This window comes from Kogia breviceps, chromosome 1 (assembly GCF_026419965.1).
Source record: "Kogia breviceps isolate mKogBre1 chromosome 1, mKogBre1 haplotype 1, whole genome shotgun sequence".
Lineage (NCBI taxonomy): Eukaryota > Metazoa > Chordata > Mammalia > Artiodactyla > Physeteridae > Kogia > Kogia breviceps.
In genome coordinates this window covers 126,928,461-126,949,690 of record NC_081310.1, presented here as the reverse complement: position 1 = coordinate 126,949,690, position 21,230 = coordinate 126,928,461, and the positions used below count along the sequence as shown (strand labels likewise).

Here is a 21,230-nt window from a genome sequence, read left to right as displayed (position 1 = left end):
GAAATGGAACTCCTTTAAAGGAGCTGCCTTGACTACAGCAAGACTATGATTCACTAACTAAACTGAGAGTTCCTTGAGGATAGACACTGGACCTTTCTTTCCTATATCTATCCCCACCCAGGGTAGCATGTATGCTGTATCAATATAACTGTAAGTTACTCCAAATTTTAGGTTTATTTTTCAATTTGCAAAATGGGAGAAGCAGAGTAACCGCTCCACTTATTTCACTGTATAGTGAAGCTAAAAGGAAATAACACATAAACACTTTGAAAATTAAGGTTAAAATAGAGATTATTTTGCTTGAGACTTATAGCCCTTTATCTCCATTGTGTAGATAAAGAAAATAGAGCTCAGAGAAGCAGAGTGAATGCCAAGGACCCAGCTAATAAGAGCCGATGCCAGAACGATAAACTTGGATCTTGCCTCATATTCCAGTTGCCAAGTTCCTTGGGGTATGCCCATGGTAGCTAGACATACAATTGTACCAGCAACCAAACTGGTGTCCATTGAGTCCTTTTTATGAGGAAGGTACTGAAATTGGTTCTATCCAAGATATGGTCCTGATCCTTGTGGAATATCATAAACTCTAGCAGAGTCCTTCAAGTATCTCCATGATATTACTAGTTGTTTTCTCCTCTGGTTTTCTCTGCACTGAAACCATTATAGAACCTATTGCACTGTAGCATTTACATGTGTGTTCTTGTGCCTGAACTCCATCCCCATCCCACTGCCCCCCCCCCACACACACTGAAAGAGAAAGGAAGAAAAAGAGGGGGTAAGCAGGAGTGAGGGAGGAGAGAGGAAGAATGGATGAAAGGATTTACTGGCCCAAGAATAGACTCAAGTGGGAATTCCCTGGCGGTCCAGTGGTTAGGACTCCATGCTCTCACTGCCAAGGTCCCAGGTTCGATCCCTGGTCAGGGAACTAAAATCCCACATGCTGCATGGCGTGGCCAAAATCAAAAAAAGTTAAAAAAGAAGAGACTGATATGTAAGTAACTGTTATGCTAGTATTTTCACTAATTCAAGTAATCATTTTGGGGTTGGACTCCTCAAAAGACAGAGATATTTTCTAATTTTAAGTTATATTAGAATAACAGAGACAACTATTTTGCTGGTATTTTTAAGTTAATGGGCTTTGTGCTGTTTGGCACTGCAGTTTGGGAAACACCTTTCCTTTCACTGCTTACTGAAGCTGCCCAGTTTTCTTCTTTTGATGGAACTCCATTCTTTTTTCCTTAGACTGAAATGTAGGATGCTTTTATTGTGTCATTTAAATCTACCAGCTAACTTGGCAAACAAGGACCTGTGAGACAAGTAACACCATTCTGAGCACTTCCCACTGGATTGATACAAGGTGGGTGAGCAGCACTCTAGTGGGTTACCTTAACTGCTTAACCTTTTCCAGTCAACGCTTTCCATTCTGTAAAAAGCAAAAAGCAAGCAAACAAAACTTGTCTATTGCCCATCAAAAAAGGCAGACTTTTGAAAAAATAAACTATGGCAATCTAGATTTATAACAAACATTATAACAATCATCAAGTGTGAAAAACAACTGAATCCCAGTCCAGAAACACATTTTTCCCAAACTAGAAGAGAGACACCTTTGCTCTGAACTCAAGATCAAAATCCAACATTTTTGCCTCTGGAGAGAGAAAGAATTTCAAGGCTTTCCAAAGAAAATGCCCTGTTCTTATATAACCCTCCCCCTGAATTAAGGGACCACCCTGCAGAACATCCAACGCTGTGAGAATGGACAAAGAAACAGACAACTTGAAGTGCTTACACAAAGAAAAGCATCTACAGGAAGGCCTGGCATTATTTTTAAAGTGTGTGTATTTATGTGACAACACTGATATGGTCCTTAAAGTCCTGCTAGATCCTCTTTGGTTCTTTGCCACAGCAGCTCTAAACGATCCTCTATACCGAAAGCACGAGTCACTTGAGCTTCCTGTAAATAAGCCAAACATCGTATACCCACCAAGAAATAGCAAATTTTACTTCATAAGGTTCCAAGTACACTACAAAAGTAGTCTTTTCTTTTTGCTTCATGACAGGAAACTTTACTTCAATGTGCATTCCTAAACAAGGTGAAAGAGGAACTGTGTGTGCTGTGGTTATTTACACAGACAATGTTTGCTCTGGCTAGTAACCCACATTACTAAACAACTTTCCCTGAAACCAACATTTAGAGAGAGAGAGCCATGTGAATTATATTAAGGAAAAAGTAAGGTTTTACACAGCTTTAAAGAAAAGTGAAATTGGTCATTTAGAACTGAAATTTCTAACTTAATTTGAGAAAATAAAAATGGATGTTCTCAAATTGTAAAAAACATAAAGTCAAGAATAAACCTAGGCTTCCCTGGTGGCACAGTGGTTAAGAATCTGTCTGCCACTGCAAGAGACACAGGTTCGAGCCCTGGTCCGGGAAAATCCCACATGCTGCGGAGCAACTAAGCCCGTGCGTCACAACTACTGAGCCTGAGCTCTAGAGCCCGCAAACCACAACTACTGAGCCCACGTGCCACAACTACTGAAGCCTGTGCACCTAGAGCCCGTGCTCCGCAACAAGAGAAGCCACAACGAGAAGCCTGCGAACTGCAATGAAGAGTAGCCCCCGCTCACCGCAACTAGAGAAAGCCCATGCGCAGCAATGAAAACCCAACACAGCCCGCCCCCCCAAAAATCAATTGATTCAAAATGTTAAAAAAAAAAAAGAATTAACCTAAAGATTTAGAGACATATAATTGATTATTAGAAACTGTGTGTGCCAATTAAAAATCTGGTTTCAAATTGTGGCACTGACAAAATTTTCGCCACTTAGGGAAAAAAAAAATTCTCCTATTAACTTTCACAAAGAAAAAAAGCTATCAAACACACATAAAGAGAAGACCTTACAACAAAGGTGACTGCCTATTACAGTCCATAATAATGGTATAACAATAAAACCTGAACCACATATTTCAAAAGATATTATTTTAAAAAATAGAGTTCAATCCATTCCAAGGATTCCATGACCCTCTGGAGTTTGTTACAATGAAACTTGGCCTGTACCTATAACTCTTAGCTGAAAGTGCGATCTAATGGTTTTGAGTTAAGTAAGCTTTCTCTCTTTTTAGAAGTAATTTAAAAATTTTATTCATCCTCTAGAATTTACATACTGAAACATAATTAGCTTAATCAGTAACTGCAGATATGGGTAAGTCACTTTATACACTAACATTTTACATATACCATTTCTGGTTTTAATAAATCCTCCCAATTCCACTACTCACCAAAGAGGGGAAAGTATCTACTTTTAAGGAATCACTAAAATGCCAAGGAATACAGCCAAGGAAACAAAATCAGAGAAAGTAAAACCACTTGGTTTAAAAGAAAAGGAGATAAAGGGTCAAGGCAATGGCACCAGCTTATTCTAAATGCAGCCCAAATTTTAAACACAATGTTCCTTGAAACATTTCCCTTTTCTATAAGGTAGAATACTAAAAATGTTTTGTAATCTCTCATTTTAGGAATCTCTAAAGAGTTTTAATTAGGGAGTAAATTTATCTGATCATAGGCAGACTGTTACTTGAAGACTATTACCTTAAAAAAAAGACAAAAACACACAAAACTCCCAAAAGGTAAAGTATATCCTCTTACAGCCAGACATTCAAACCATTCATTCATTTTAAGTTGATAAAAGCTTACATGCTCTGAAACACAATAGAAGCAACAGCTTAATCATATGGTTCTTTACAGTATTATCTGTAGTTACAGAGTAAATTCAGTTAAGTGTGTAATATAGTGGAAAATATATAAAGACAATAATGTAATTGCTTCAGTTCACTAGAGTTATTTAAGCATTACAGGAACAAATTTACACTTACCTTGGTGAAGAACTTCCATGTCATTACTGTATTCTTTTAATACCACATGTAATGTTGGGTACTCAATGATCACTTTGTTCCTCAAATTGTCAAGGAGACTTTTGTCAGGATCCATTTCATAATATCTTATAGTAAAAAAGCAAAACAAAAATTAAAAATACCATTTTATTTGAAATTACTTGTAAATAAAATGAGTCCCCTACATTAAAAAATTTTAAATGGTGATGACATTAATTCAACAGTTATTTCCTTATAATACAGTAACTTTACCAAGAAAATCAGGTAAAAGAGCTATTATTCTTTTTTTTTTTTTTTTTTTTTTTTTGCGGTACGCGGGCCTCTCACTGCTGTGGCCTCTCCCGTTGCGGAGCACAGGCTCCGGACGCGCAGGCCCAGCGGCCATGGCTCACGGGCCCAGCCGCTCCGCGGCATGTGGGATCCTCCCGGACCGGGGCACGAACGCATGTCGCCTGCATTGGCAGGCGGACTCTCAACCACTGCGCCACCAGGGAAGCCCAAGAGCTATTATTATAGAGGTCCTAAAGCGAAATCAAAAGTATATGAAATAATTTGACATTAGGAAAGCTCTAGAACATGTCATTCATTTTCATATCAATAAGGGATAAAGGCTAACTTTTATATAATATCTATATTTGATGTGTCATGAATTTTTCTTGGATAAAATATTGACTAGCTAAAAATTCAAATTCCTGAAATACATTTAGTTTGAGTCTTAAAAAAAACCAGGGCTTCCCTGGTGGTGCAGTGGTTGAGAGTCCGCCTGCCAATGCAGGCGACGCGGGTTTGGGTTTGTGCCCCGGTCCGGGAAGATCCCACATGCCGCAGAGCGTATGGGCCCGTGAGCCATGGCCGCTGAGCCTGCGCTGCGCAACGGGAGAGGCCCGCGTAACGAAAAAAACCCCAAAAAACAAAAAAACAAACAACTATCCCATGATAGTTCCTAGTAATATATGGTGGTAAATGGCTACAAAATACTTTTGTAAAAACTTAATTCTAAATTATAAATACTTTCTGGAAATATATATTACCATATAATTAAATTTGGCTTTCCTTTATTTTGAAATTAAAAAAAAACAGGTTTGAATTTATGAATGAGGTAAAAGCACAAAATTTAATAAATATGGAGTTCATTTGTCATGGTATCATGACATAGCCAGTAAATGTGTCACAGGTAATTAGACGGTAATACTCCTTAAAAGTATGAAATTCTCAAGTCATTACTTAAAAAAAAATTTTTTTTTGTTTTTAGTTGATTAAAGTTGCATGCCCCTAGCATTCTCCCTTGCTTCTTTTCTGAGGTAGGAATAAAGGGGTGGAATTTCAGCTAGCTCACTAGGAGCTGCATAAGGGAATGTGCTGGCAAGTGACTATCATGTCACGACAAAGAGGAGAAAGTAGAGAACACCTTCACCAGTGTAGTGCAGAAGTTCTCCAACTTTTTTTCTCCATCTCCACCAACGACAGATGATATTCACACACAAAACATACATCCCAAGGGATACCAGGCCGGACAGGTGGAACTCCAACCTTTCCCCTTCCACTCAAGAAAGTACACTGGAATACCAGTCAGTGATCAAGAGTGAGGTTACCATCGGGATACATTTGAATCTGCTGTAATTTTAAGAGTAAATCATACAAACTTTGATATATCTTAATTAGTGACAAATTATCTGCACCTTACCTTGCAGCTGACTCAGACATGCAGCACACTTACTAAGAACTCCTGGTATAGTGATTTCTCCGTGTTTTAAGTCTGTCCTGTGCAATATTTTTCCAATAAGGGAAAGCAGAAGTGCTTAACATAATGCAAAGCCGAGCTCATTATAAAAACTGATTTCTTTTTAAGAACTGGGTGACAAGTGAGAGGACTGTAAAACCAAAACTTTACTCCTGTTTGCCTGACCACATGCCCCACTCCTGGAATTAAATTCTTCATTTTAGAATCATAGAATATTTTTTTATGTGGAAAAGAAACTTGAAATGCAAAATATTCAGTTTTCCTAAACCAGCCACCCTCGTGCCCATAGGCCACAGAGTGCATACATTCTTTTCCCTGTGTAATATAATACAGATGTGCTTACAATACTTTAAAAGTGGTTCTTCCAGCATTCAAGGATTAAATGTGTCACATTTTTACACATTATTTCCCTTTGAAACAAGCAGTGTTTTTTAAAAAGTTAGCAGTGATTATAAAAAAAAGAAAGAGGCTGAATTATGTATAAAAGTATAAAGTTAACTTATAAAGTAAAATATAAAGTGGATATAACTAAATTTTTCTTAAGAGAAAGCAAGACCTGAATTTTCAAATAGGAACTTTTCAAGTGGTATCCTACAAACACTTGTAGCAACTTATCTTCTGTGCATTTTAACTGAATCATAAGGCTTCTATTAAGAAACTTTTCCCAAATCAGAGAATGTTTTCTATCAACACTTATTTCATTTTTTTTGTAAATAATTTTCAGTGTATAGCTAATGTTTTAGGTATTTTATTTCTTTTTAAAATATTAAATCTTTGTTAAGCTTCTCTAGATTTCCAAAGCTGAAATAATAAAAAAAAAAAAGAATTCTTCAAAAGCCACATGGTAATCAGAACCTAATATTAATGCTGATATAATACAAAATATGATCCCAGCAGAGGAACATTCAGAGATTCTTAAAAATTACCATGTAATAAGTTATATATTATTTCAATCTTAAAACTATAATTAATTACACTTGTTTTATTAAAAAAATTGGTCCCTATTTTATATGCCATGCAGGCTCTGTACAAAGCATTTAGAATGTAAAGATTTATGTAAGAATTTATAATGATTACTTTAAAATATTTCACTCAAATGCAATGAAAATCTGGTATGCTGTGTGGTTTTAATGGGAACCACTGAATTTTATTTAGTGTTTATCCGAAGATGTTGTAAACTTCTAATCACAGCAATATTGCTATTGAGTGTTGATAAGCTTCAAGGCCTCAGCTTTCCAGTCTGTCACTTAAAACAGGTCAGACTTCACTAGATAATTTTAAAATGAAAAATCTGAATTTCTCTGATTTTTCTACTAGGAGTGGTTACTCTTAGTCTACCATTAATATTTGCCAGTAATTAAGAAGTAAATTATGTAAACTGTTTTATAAAGAAAGGCTATTAAACACAGATGGGGTAACACTGTGTGGACATGGGGTTTAGTTAAAGGAAGGAGTAACTTTTAGTGGTTGCTTGGATTTGGAGTCTAACACCAAGTTAAAGTCCTGGCTCCATCACTTACTGGTCTGCGATTCTGGACAAGTTACTTAACTTCTCTAGTCCCTGGTTTCCATGCTTGAAAGTAGAGATAACAACAGTATCATTTCAGAGAGTTATTATGAGGGCTAAATGATAAAACACAGAAACTGTTAGCTCATTTACTTAAGCCATGAACACAGTTTTACAGTTGTATTTACCTAAAAAAACAATGCATTCTTACAGAAACTTTAGTTCAGGACAAAGTCACTGAACTTCTTCAGTAACAAAGAATGGCACTTCTTATGTAAGCACTGAAACACTTATTCGTCTTTTTATGAACTCTGCATTTTAACCGTAGCCTTACAACTTTCCATATAACTTTCATTTTTAAATTATTTTATATTATTTTATATTACATTTACATTCCAAGAGGCTACAACTACTTTGAATCCTCCTGTTTCCATTATCTTGAGGCAAGGTGTACAGTCCAGCTTGGCATTGCCCAAAACATTCAGGTGTTAGCTCCTTTGCAAGTCATTAAGTCACTGAATCCTAAGGGGCAGCTTTGTCTTCTTCTGAAATTTTCAGGAACTCTGGTGTTCCCATTAGTAAAAGGGCTCTGCTACCACAAGACAAACTACTTGGGTTTGAAAGAATTAAGATACCAACATTTGTCTTTTATTTTACCCTTAGGGACCCTCTCAGACATTTCCTCTTGTTATTTCACTTGCTTATTCTCACAGGCTCACTAGCTGACCCTGCTCCAGGCAGTTTCACAGGGGTGTTGTAAGGGCAGCACAGCTCAGTAGGCTAAACAGGTGTTACAGTGTTTGACATTATACAAATAAAAGTCATCTTGATACTTCAAGGGTATGCTTTTAATCTTGGCTCTGTTACTAACTTTCAAAGAAACTGGCCAAGTTCTTGAACTTCTTTCTCTGCACTTCATTAGCAAATTAGGATTTATTTTTTAACTTCCCATAACTCAAAAGGAGACAGAGAATTAAAAAAAGAGTCACAAACCATTCTATTTCCCACCTGATCACTGGCACCCCTTAGATCATCTCCCCATCTACCCCCTAATAAAATACTTAAACTAAATTTGAATATTCTCCAAATTTAACAATCTAATAGCAATCCCTACGCCACAGAATTTTTTTCTACTACAAAATAAGTTCATCTTGATGAGGTGATCATCAAGATCCCTCCAGCTCTAAAATTCTACAAGTTTTGATATTTGTCTGCCAAAGGCAGCACTTAACCAATATTCCTAATAGTCGTTTGTATTTATTTCTTAACTTAGGTTTCTAGGTTAAAAGTGCAACTAACTGGGCTTCCCTGGTGGCGCAGTGGTTGAGAATCCGCCTGCCGATGCAGGAGACACGGGTTCGTGCCCTGGTCCGGGAAGATCCCACATGCTGCGGAGCAACTGAGCCCGTGAGCCATGGCCGCTGGGCCTGCGCGTCCGGAGCCTGTGCTCCACAACGGGAGAGGCCACAACAATGAGAGGCCCGCATACCGCAAAAAAAAAAAAAAAAAAGTGCAACTAACTGATTCCAAACGTACATAGTTGAATCTCTTGCTGTTTAAAAAACTTAACCTTAATATAAATCAGTTTACTGTTATCCGATAGCTAAACGTTTATAAAGTATGGCTCATCTTGGTATTAACTAAATTCAGTAAGGTTCCTGAATGTATTATAAACTACATGTTTTAGGTTCATACTTATCAAATTCCTTTAAAATAAGTAATTTAAAAGTACTAAACTTATTTTAATAGAGGAGAAAGAGAACAGATTAAGTGAACAAACTAGCTTTTAAAATCCAAATGAAAAGGAAGAAAGAAACCAGACTGTTAATGAAGACCCAGAATAGGAGAAAAAAGACACATACATTTGGGCTTCCCTGGTGGTGCAGTGGTTTAGAGTCCACCTGCCGATGCAGGGGACACGGGTTCGTGTCCCGGTCCAGGAAAATCCCACATGCTGTGGAGCGGCTGGGCGCGTGAGCCATGGCCGCTGAGCCTGCGCGTCCGTAGCCTACGCCCCACAATGGGAGAGGCCACAACAGTGAGAGGCCCGCGTAAAACGAAAAAAAAAAAGATACATACATTCAAACTAAAACATATAAAACCAAACTAAGTATAGGGGTCAGAAAGTTTTTTAACTCTTCTGTTTACAAGTAAAAAGTATGATTTAAAATTTCTCCAAATACTCCTGTGTGACAATTTTTGCAACTCAGACCGTCCACGTCACATTAGAAGTAGATTGTGTCAAAGCTAAATTTTTTCTTACCTAATTTCTCTAGTTTTCATATTAAACAACGAACAGTAACTGAATTAGTGGTTTGCTGCACTTTGTTTTGGGACTTTTATGTAATTTATGTAAATGTGTAAATGAGGGCTCCACATGCTTGACGTGGGGCACCAGTCATGAGTGGGGTAGCACAGACACATGCCTCCATTCAGAAAGCTCTACGGGTCAGAAATGCGCTGATAGATGATCCCGTCTATTGATGACAAAAGGTATGGGATGAGGTGAAATAAAGTGACCAATTACACATTTTAAAACATGCTTTAAAGAGGGCCTTACAAGGCTTTTGTTCTAGGTGCTATTTGTTCAGGCTTTCCTAATCCTCACTAGTAGGCTCAATTACTTTTAAATCCAGAAGGCTTGGGTTCCAATCTTATCACAGGTCCTTTGAAGCTGTGACTCCTCAAAGGTACTCAGTTTTCCTCATCAGTATAATGATGGAAAGGTTATCTACTCATCAGCTAGCTTGTAAAGATTAAGTGTAACAGGTGAAAATGTTTCTAAAGTGTAACTTGCCAAACTGATATTAGTAAGAAGACTTTGTACTTCAAAGGTAATTTAGCACCTTTAGCAGGGAAATAACATACTTATCAGGGATTATCTTCATGATCTATATGATGGGCTAGTTAGTAGAAAAAGCATGAACTTTGAAGCCAAAAAGACCTGAGTCCAAATCCAGGCTTTGTAACTGTACTTGGTTTCTTTGGGCTAAGCCAATTTCTCAGAGCCTAAGATTCCTATCTTGTAGAGATACAGTATGTACTTCATTAGAATTAATGCATGTGAAAATGTGAACAGTGCCTAGCTTCATTAATCAATCAATTCCTCAAATATTTATTTAGTGTCTACCATATACAGATAGTCTGCTAGGTAATGGAAGTTCATAGAAATAAACCCCACATTTTATTGGGAGTGCCAGTCAACAAACAAACTATCACATTTCATTGGTACAAATGTCAGGATAGAAATCTAAAGCTAAGTAGATACTCAATAAGCCTTCTTTCTTGTCCCTTATTCACCTCCAAATGTTCTTTCAAATACAATAGTGCCTATAATATCTAGGCACTTCATTTGCTCACTCTAGCTCGCTCTCTCTCCCTCAATTGGTTATTAAAATCCCTCCTCCTCCATGGATTGTCTCCTAATTAACACAGGAAATTTTAATTAGCCTTACTCTTGTTAACCAAACATATGCTTGCTCTGGTGCTAGACTAAATGCAAGAGTCTGATCAGTACAGACTCTTACATTTTCAGTCTTTATTAGGAAGTATCACTTTGGAAAATATGATCATGTTCCTCAGAAAAACTTTTGCTTAAATGTTAGTTAAATAGTTCATGAATTAACTACACCATAGAATTATATTATTTTAGAGTTAGAAAGAACTTATTCTACTTTTTTTTGACTTCCAGGTGAGGGCACTGAAGCCCTGAGAAGTATCTCACTCAGGGTTGCTCAAGGAGATGCAGAGTTAGGACTGTAAAGCCACTTTTGAGTTCTTCAGTCAACTCTTTTTTGTTTGCTTATTCCTCACTCAACACATATTTACTGAGGGAGGTCTACCATGTACCAGATGCTGTTCTAGGAACTGGGAATACAATGGTGAACTATTAGGTATTCACTAGAGATGAAAAGATGAAGGCTTTCTAGGAAGAAAGTACCTATACAAGGTAGAGGATATGGGAATACACATAGAATTCATACAGTTTTGGTACGTATAAATTTCAGTGAGAGGTCTGGTTGAAGAGGTGAAGCACTTTGGCTAAAATGAAGTATCTGAATCACCTAGAAATTTCAATTAATTATGTCATTACTCTCTCCAAAGAGTATACAAAGTTAGATATAAATTATTATGTAACATAACTAGAATGAATAAATTTAGTGGATTAACATTAAGTTGAGGGTTAAAATTTATTTTCCAAGTTTTTAAACTCTCATTTTATATTTTACATAATTCCCTTAATCAATAATCAAAATAGTACATATTTGAAATGAGATCATTACTATGGAAACTGTAGTCTTCATAATCTGTTAAGAATTTGACCACCATATCACTTTGGATCTACTTTTCAGTACAGCCTCTCAAATTAAATTTCTCAAGTTCACAGCAGCTGAAACTTCACTCACCCAGCTCTGCCAGCTAGTAGAGCTTCAGCTTCCCTAGAGCTAAGTTTACAAGTCTTATCATAAAACTGCCTCGAGCAGAATGCCACACATGAAACCCATTCCATCACTGGACGTGTCATCTCTGAGATGATAAAAGTATTTAGCACCCTACTCTACATACTTTATGTGTGTGGACATTCTTCAGGTGGATTCTCACATTTTCTAGTCCTTAAATGATCCCTTGCTTCCTTTGTTCTAGAGTCTATGCCCAAAATGTGGTCAAAGGTTAAGACCACTTTGAACATGTACTCATCCTGATCTTGATTCTCATTTTGGAAAATAATCAATAATCCCAAAGAGGGATAACAAAGAACTGGGGTTGGGTTCCACATAATCTAAGAACATGCACTGTGGTCATTTATGGCTCTGAGAGGCATGTGCTATATTGCAAAGGCTTTGGAGACAGGTGGGCCTAGGTTTGGATCTAGGTTTCACCAGTTAGTGGTTAAAAAGCTGCAGTCAGGGCTCTCCGTGCAACTAAACATATTTATAATGTATAATGTATGTACAGTGTAACATAATGTATATAAAATGCTTAACAAAGTACATAAAAAACAGTAGGAGACACTCAATAAGAGGGTGTCATTAATACTTATTATGTTCCATAAATACATCCATCAGCCTCTAGATTTAACCCCGATTTTAAATCACCCTTGCAGCAAACATTTTTTTGTGTGTGTATTTGGCAAAACTTATTCAGGTTCTTCACACTTTCCTGCTTATACCTAACCTAAAATAATTTCAGAAAACAATGACACTTTTGTACATTTTAAAACAGACATCTGAAATTTCGTTTAAAGTCTTTATTCACAAGTTAAAATAGATATAAAGAACATAATTTATGGTGTAGTGTAAATATTGATGGTTTAGAATGAAAATGTTAATCACTTTTTTTTTTTTGGCCGCTCCCGTTGTGGAGCACAGGCTCCGGACGTGCAGGCTCCGCGGCATGTAGGATCTTCCTGGACCGGGGCACGAACCCGTGTCCCCTGCATCGGCAGGCAGACCCTCAACCATCGCGCCACCAGGGGAGCCCTACATCACTTTTATAAAAATTCACTAGAATCTAAGTAAAACGGGAATGGTACCAGTATCATCAATTTAAAAACTATATGAACAAGTTCTTCCTCAATAGTTAGAAATCTTATATAGTTTCCTTTTCTCCTTGATTGTATTTCCACTCCAATTCTCCACAGAATTTTATCCTAAATACTGATACATTTACGCTTGAAAACCTTTTACTTATAGCCCAATCACACTTCTCTGTAACAAAAATGTGTATGTAAGCTAAAAATTTAATTTTATTACCTATGACCTTAAGGCTTTAAATGTTAAAATTTCTTCTGGATTGAGTAATTATTATTAGTACAAAAGTGATCAAAACACAAATATATTACAAACATTTATAGTAAAACTTTACTGGAAATGCATTTCTTAATGTGACGGGTGAGTGCTGATGATGGCATCTTCTACTACACGCAAGGCTGTTTACAACTGACTCTTACATTAAGTGATCTCCCCATTTATCCCTGCAGAACTCATTACTAGAATTAAATTCCAGAAGGAAAGCAAAAGAAAGTTTAAGTAATCTCATCTAGAGAGCACACTGCTGTTATTCACTAACCCTTCCTTCATCAGTTATTTTCAAGGGATCTAACTAAAAGGCAGAAATGGTCTCTGGCTATTTACATAAGACAAGGCATCTGAAAGTAGTTAATGCTGTTCTTAGAAATTCTGGAATTCCTTTAATGTTCTCTAACATATATTTAATTCTGTACCATTATTATCAAAATAATCTTAACTTCCAAGGTCTTCAGTTCTAGTGGCAGGATATTTTTTTAAAAAATCCTAACTTTTAACATATATATTAAAAATTTCCTATTTAGAGTATCTTTAAATATACTTTTCAATCATTCTCTGTAAGCCTGAAATAAGACTTAATTTTCTACTTCCAGTTTAATTAGGCAAAGGGTACAGACTAGTATCTTTAAGGTTGTAGACATTTGACTTCAAAAATTCATCCTAATATTAAATGACATATTTCTTTACACAACTTCAACAACTCAACTGAATAAACATCTACCAAATATTTATTATATAGAAAACATGTTAGACACTTGTATGGGATCCAAAAATGTCCTCAAGGATTTTATCATCCTCGGCAGTGTTTCTCAAAGTGTGGTCCCAGGGATAACTTATATCAGGGTCCCTCAGGAGGCAGAGACTTTAACAAATGCAGCTTTCTGGGTACTAGGTAAGATTGTCTAAACCAAAAACTCTGAGGGTGGGCTGAAAATCGACATTTTCATCTGTCCTAGATAATTATGATCAACACTGAAATCTGAGAAACAATGTTCTGAGAAAAGAAATACAGGTTAAATGATTAGTAGAAGAGATGCTTATGGTAAGGTAGCAAAATCGGCCAGTAGGGGTATGGGCTAGGTGACAAGCAAGGAGGGACCTGGCAGGACTACGAGGTGAGGCAGGCAAGAGACTAGACTCTTAGAATCAACAAAGGCTGAGAGGTGGTATCTTGCAGGCAGAGTTGAGACTCTAGGAAGTCAGAATCTGAGCAAGTAACGTGAACTGGGAGGTCACTCTGCTTTAAGGTAGAAGGGGGTCTTTGCTTGCTGGTGGGTGGGTGTTAGCAAAAGTCACAAAGACATCAGGTGGGTCTTACTTGAGGCCTTTAGAGAAACCAATTTCTCTAAAAGGGCGTAGGAAAAAGTGTCGTACCTCTTAACTTCAGAGTGAATGATTTTTAAATACTGCATGTTACAGATCCAAAGAAAATAAAGTAACCTTGGTTTTTTATTTTTAAAAAATCCTCTCAGCACGGAAATAAAATCATCCAAGAGAAATAGCTCATTCTTTTGCTGGTTGCCTTTTTTAAAACAAGAAAATAGTGTTCCAAAATTATTAACTACAATCAGCACAGTAGGAAACAACTAATAGAAACTGCAAGTACGATAGGGTAGTCCCCACAAAAAGAGTAATAATCTTCTGTGATGTTCATGAAATCAAAGCTTAGATAATGCTTTAATTTGGCTTGGGTTTAAAGTCTCAACTCTTGGCTCTATATGCCAATTTTTGGAAGTAGAGTAAAGGCAACTGGTCTGTGCATCAATCAAAAACTGACATGCAAAGATGCCCGTGTTTTCCACTGGTCACCTGCTATGCCATATATATTAAACATATCTATTGTAACATTACCACACACCTATCTCCCCTCCTTGATTGTGAGCATCTTGAGGGCTAGTCTTTTAGATGTCTATGTGTTCCTAGTGCTTAGTGCTGTGCTGGCACATGGAAGGTACTCAATGAATATTATCTGAATAAATGAAAAATAAAGACAATCAATCTTTTTTTTTTGGAATTTTTGAATTTTATTTTATTTAGTTTTTATACAGCAGGTTCAAGACTTGATCAATCTTAATCCATTGATACTTTAGGTCAAGGTTACATATCAAAAAGCCTGTTCTCTGAACAGGTGCTACTTTTTCTGAAGAAACTTTAATTAATTTGTTTTTAATGGACTGTGAAGACTTTTATTTATTTATTTATTTTTAACTTTTAATTTTATATTGGAATATAGCCGATTACCAATGTTGTGATAGTTTCAGGTGCAGAGCAAAGCGACTCAGCCATACATATGCGTGTATCCATGAAGAAACTTTAAATTATACTTGGTGGTTGTTTTAATAATCTCTCTCTCTCTCTCTCTTTCATTTTACATACTGAGAATTGAAGCCTGCAGGTATTGGCAAACTATGGTCAGCAGGCCAAATCCCGCCCATTGTCTGTTTTTGTAAATAAAGTCTTACAGTCATGCCCATTCATTTATGTATTGACTATAGCTGTTTATGTGCTACAATGGTGGATTGACAACTGCAACTGTATGGCCCACAAGGCCAAAAATATTTACTGTCTGGCCATTTGCAAAAAAGCTGTCCGAACCCTGCTTTAGAGTATTAAAGTGGTATCAACGCCTAGCACATAGCAGGCACACATATATTTAAGTGCATTAGTACACTACTTATTAAAAAAATTAAAACTGAATTACTATTATGGGAAAGTCACTGACTAAGCACTGCAGGAAATATAAAGATGAAGATGCCTAAGGCAGCCACCGTCTTCAAAAGGGAGTTTATCATCATATGGGATTTTTTTTTTTTTTTGTGGTACATGGGCCTCTCACTGTTGTGGCCTCTCCCTTTGCGGAGCGCAGGCTCCGGATGCACAGGCTCAGCGGCCATGGCTCACGGGCCCAGCCACTCCGCGGTATGTGGGATCTTCCCGGACCAGGGCACGAACCCGTGTCCCCTGCATCGGCAGGCGGATTCTCAACCATTGCGCCACCAGGGAAGCCCATATGGGATGTTTTATTGGGATAAAATATAAGACGGGATTGCAGGAACCTATGAGAAGTTTTTGAGGCTCAAAGGATAAGGATTACATCCAGTTGGGGGGAAGGGGTAGGCGCCACTGTAGACACTGATAAACAATAATCTCCTCAAAAGAATGGAGAGAACATACAGAAGGCTCATATGGAGGCTGACCACGTAAGGCAGGGTGGTGAGGGAGAAGTGAAAGATGGCTCTAAGGTCATATGCCTTGCTTACAAGAAAAATGACAGTGACAATAACAAGGAATGACTGTCAATATTTATTGACTGTTTACAAGATGTCAGGAACATCAGCAGTCCATTTAATCCTCATTTAAAACAACACACACAGAAACACACACTAGGAACAAATGGATGTGGTGTGATGAGATCTAAATATGTTGAGTTTAAGATTTAATGAGATGTGTAGTGAAGATACATGCAAACTAAGATTTGAAGTCTGGGAGAAAGGTTGAAAATATCTCTAGATTTGGGAGTCATTTGTACAGAGAAAACAGTTGATGACATCTTAAATAAAGTAGCCCCTGAAGCTTCATATTCTTCCAATACTAATTTATGTCAAAAGAAATGTAAACTAACATGATTGGGTATCTGCCCCCTTGTGGTTAGTGGTGAGTGACCTGTTGGGAGCATAGCTAATATTGAACTTAGAGTACTTCCCAGAAGTATAAGAAATCATTTGGCTGAAAGAAGCCATTATTTTTCAAAAAGTAATGCATAAGTCAACTGCCAGCCACACAGAACTTTTTTTAAAAAATAGATTTCCTCCTTTTATTGATACTAAGAAAGGTAATTTCTAGGATTAAAACAACAAAAACTCTTACATTCATTGAGTCAACTCAGCAAGATGCTGACCTAAATGTTGCAACTTGTAATACATGAATAATACATATTTACTGAGAGTGATTTGCTATGTGCCTGGTACCATACTAAGTAGCTGACATGCATTATCTGAAAGCAATCTTCACAACAGTGCAATACCTTTGTCTTGATCCCCACTTTCAGATGGGAAAACAGAAACTTAGTAACTTTCCAAGGTCTGCATCAAATTTATAACATTATTTCAAATTTACAGAAAATCTACTTTGATGTAGGTTTTTGGATAAGAGCAAAAAGGTTATTTTGGAACATCTCATAATTTGTATTAGGTTTGAGAAGTAGTGATTTAATAAATTTAGTATTTGTAATGGTAAAACTTTTGGTCTACAAAGTCTAACCTGGAACCTCTTAAAGTAAAATAAGGTCTACTTCTCCACAGATTACGTATTCTGAAAGGATTTACTATTTCTTGTTGGAATGCAATATAATCTTACTCTGAAGGGAGGCTAGTAATAAGGGATTAGTATAGAAAGGCCATTCCTTTTGAAAATAACATTTGAGAAAATGATGCCACTTCTATTTGAAACTCAATGTGCCCTAAGCCTCTCCAGGCCTTACCTCCATCTCTCAGAAGACAGATCCATGCCAGGTATCCCAGTCACCTTTACTTTCATGTCTGTTTTCTCTGCTACAACAGAACTGTACCCTACTCAGTCTTGTACAAACCCCAATTTTTATTTATATGCCTAGGAGAGTAAATGTGCTTAATTAATGGCTTTTGAGTAAACTTGGAAAGAATCATCCCACAATAGCTTAAACCACATCTTTATCAAAATCAGGATCTTATATAAACATCAAAGCAGCAAAGTAAACATAAAAATGTATCTGAATTTCTTCATGAAAAATAAATGATTCCATTAATAAGTAAAACATAGGTCTAAAATTCAATAGATTCGAAAAATTACAATTAAATGGACAGTATCAAAGCTGGGAGTATTCTAACTTTTCAGTAATAACTTAAGTTAGCATCAATACAATGGCTGCCTCTGATCAGGGTGCTTGGTGTTACCAACACAGGCTTTTCTGCCTCAAAACACTCATTTACTTTCTGAGAACAGAAAGCTGGTGAGAAATGATGTGTCAAGAGGGTACCTTACATGAATTCTCCTCCACTGGGAATGTAAGCTTCACAGAGACAGGAATGGTTTTGCTTGCTGCTATCAGCCTAATGTCTTGAACAACACTTGGACCACAATGGGTACTAAGTGTTTGCTGAATGAATGAATGGATTTACTTAAGAAGACATGTTTACTTTGTTTTTTTTTTTTTTTTTTTTTTTTTTGCGGTATGCGGGCCTCTCACTGTTGTGGCCTCTCCCGTCGCGGAGCACAGGCTTCAGACGCACAGGCTCAGCGGCCATGGCTCACAGGCCCAGCCGCTCCGCGGCATGTGGGATCTCCCCGGACCAGGGCACGAACCCGTGTCCCCTGCATCAGCAGGCGGACTCTCAACCACTGCGCCACCAGGGAAGCCCGACATATTTACTTTTATAAGAAGGTACAAGTTCAAACCCTGTGTATTCTGGAAAGAAAACTCCAAAATAGATCAGCAACAAATTCTTCAGAGTTAGACATACATTCTATGATCACCTAAACCTAAAAATAGAAGTTGTATATGGCAAAGCTAAAGCCTGGGAAACATTTAAGATTGCTCTAGCTGATCAGGTATATTATGGGACAATTGTCATAAACCCTTCAAGAATGGAAAACACAACCACTGGAAATTGGCAATACCAAGTATTTGGTAAAAAGACTCTACTCTGAAGTTACTGGAATGCTATAAATCATATGATACATTTAAAATCAGAAAGCCACAAGGAAAATACATGGTTCTACCTTCTAAGTACTTTTCAGGAAATAATAAAATCCTCCTTATCTTAAATTAGAAGCCCCCATTTTATAACCTATAATAATCTTACTTAGATGTTCTCTGAATGTACTTTCCTTTAATGATATAACTGTGATTAAGCATACAATCAAATATGAATGCTCATCTTAGCCTATCTATGAATGTACTATCTGGTGGACACTGGTTTAAAAATCTTTAATTAAAAAAAATCTATTTCTAAATGTATCTCCATAGTATCTAATTTCATTATTCATGATTAGAAAATCCTAATAAAACTGGGACGTTTTGTAGAAATTAGGATAACTATACCTTAAGGCTGACTGAACAGTCAGAAATATAAGGATGTACCTTACTCAACTTAGGTCCACCTTCATGATAAAAGCTACCTCAATTGGAGTTTCTAACATTATTATCGCCTTAAAGTGACAACATCACTAGTCAAAGTTAAATAGGGTGGCAATTTTTAAATACAAAATTCTTAGATCTTGGTTGTAAACTTCTGCTTCCTCTTCTTTGATGGTATTTTTATATGTCATTGAGTTCAAGTAAACAACTCAAATGGGGAAATATGGAGGACATGTTTTCTACATAGATAAGGTAAAGTCAGAGTACTTTTCATGTTGCTAAGTTTGGCTCAGGTTTAGTAACAAAACAGCCTATTCTAGGTATTCCTTAAAGTCAATACCACTTATCTTTTACTTTATTCATCTATCATTCCCTCCCCTTCGGGGATTAATAAGGTTAACTCAAGGTCCAACCAAAGTCCTTTTTGGGTTCCTAAAGAAGGAAAGTCATAAAATAAGAAAAAGTAAAGGAACTTAAAGGGACATGAAGCCCAGGGAAGTTGAGTGTCTAGAATTAGGTCATCTGATCTTCACTGCAGTACGCTCCTTTAACCTGTGTTTTGGTGAAGGTTTATTCTCTTTGGTTCTTGGTTAAAATAAAACCTACCAGTCTTATTAGTATCCTCCTGTGTTCTGGTCTTTCTATGTTCTGATTTCCTTCTATGCAACTGCCCAAAACAGTTTTACCAACTGCTCCCCTCTGGGTCATGTCATGCTGCATGCATTTCTGCCACTCTCCTAGAAAACCCTGTCTCCTAGGACAAGCTGAGATTGCCATTGCCTTTCCCTCTTTGTAGATTTACAGTACATATTTCCAAGTCAAAAATGAATGCTATCTGGGCCTATGCAGTCTGTCCTATATTATAAACTTTAAAATATTCTGTATCCTACATTTACTTTTTATCACATACAACGTTGGTTTCCTTGAATTTTAGAAGAAGATGTTTTTTAAGAATCCATTTATCTTCTATTGTAGTAATAGTAATAGAAATAATAAAAGCATGCACTTATCATGTGCTAAATAATCATCTTAATCTCTCATGATAATCTGATTATCATCATCTCCGGTTTAGAGATGAGGAAATGAAGGCAAGTTAGGCTATGTAATTTACTCAAGTTAACATAACTGGAAGCAGGCAGAGCTGGGATTCAAAACCCAGCTCTGCTTTCACAGCCTGGATGCTTACCTCTCTAAGCTCTACTAGCAGATGAGACCAATCCTATCTAGTCTGAACTGGATCTAGTAGTTTTGTTAGTGAAACGCTGGAAGAAGGGGAAAACATCACAGATATTAAAGATCAGGGTTTTGCAATTCAATGTAATGACACATAACTGCAGACACTGCAGGGACTCTCAGAGATCTTTTAGTGTAGTCTACTTCATCATTCCATTAATTAAGGAACAGGGAGCCCAGTGATATTAAAACTCTCAAATCACATAGTTTGTTAGAACCTGGCTTTCTTCACATTTCTACGTAGAGTTCTTTCCACTGTGATATATACAATGGTCAGTTCATCACAGGAATTTTTTTTTTTTTTTTTTTTTCAGTATGAGGGCCTTTCACTGTTGTGGCCTCTCCCATTGCGGAGCACAGGCTCCAGATGCGCAGGCTCAGCGGCCATGGCTCACGGGCCCAGCCGCTCCGCGGCATGTGAGATCCTCCCGGACCAGGGCATGAACCCGTGTCCCCTGCATCGGCAGGCAGACTCTCAACCACTGTGCCACCAGGGAAGCCCTTGAAGGTCATTTTTAAAAGCCTAGGCTTTGTTGATTGCCATATAATTAGTATAATAACTAGCCACTTAAGCTAAGCAAGCTTCTTAATTATATTACAGAATTAGAAAACATTTAAAGAAATGGAGAGGGAAGCAATTTTACCTTACTAAATTTTGCTGCATATTTTCTACCTTCATTAAAATTCGGACCCCAGTCTGAGAGTGAATGTAGGCTTTCAACCTGAAATAAAAATGTCATATTAAAGGAAGCAAAACTGATCTTTAGTGTATTTTAAAACTGTGCCTATGGAAACTAAGCATCTATGAGTAGTTAATAATAATACTTAAAATCTATCTATCCAAGCACAGAAAAGGTGTTAAAGATATTTTCCAACCAAGGATCTCTTTTAAAAATTATCTTTCTTCTCTCTGTACAGATTAATCTTGCTAATTTATTTA

General features: G+C 37.0%; 1 protein-coding gene across 4 annotated transcripts in view; it reads right to left on the bottom strand.

Moving 5' to 3' along the window:
* ZNHIT6 (zinc finger HIT-type containing 6) overlaps window positions 1-21,230 on the bottom strand; it is a 64,194-nt gene that overhangs the window by 7,832 nt on the left and 35,132 nt on the right. For all 4 annotated transcript variants that reach the window (XM_059061544.2, XM_067043594.1, XM_067043602.1 and 1 more), the window contains 2 exons: window positions 20,935-21,012; window positions 3,870-3,994 (listed from right to left, as the gene is read on the bottom strand). In XM_059061544.2, coding sequence (XP_058917527.1) covers window positions 3,870-3,994; window positions 20,935-21,012 — 203 coding nt within the window. The remainder of the gene's footprint in view (window positions 1-3,869; window positions 3,995-20,934; window positions 21,013-21,230) is intronic.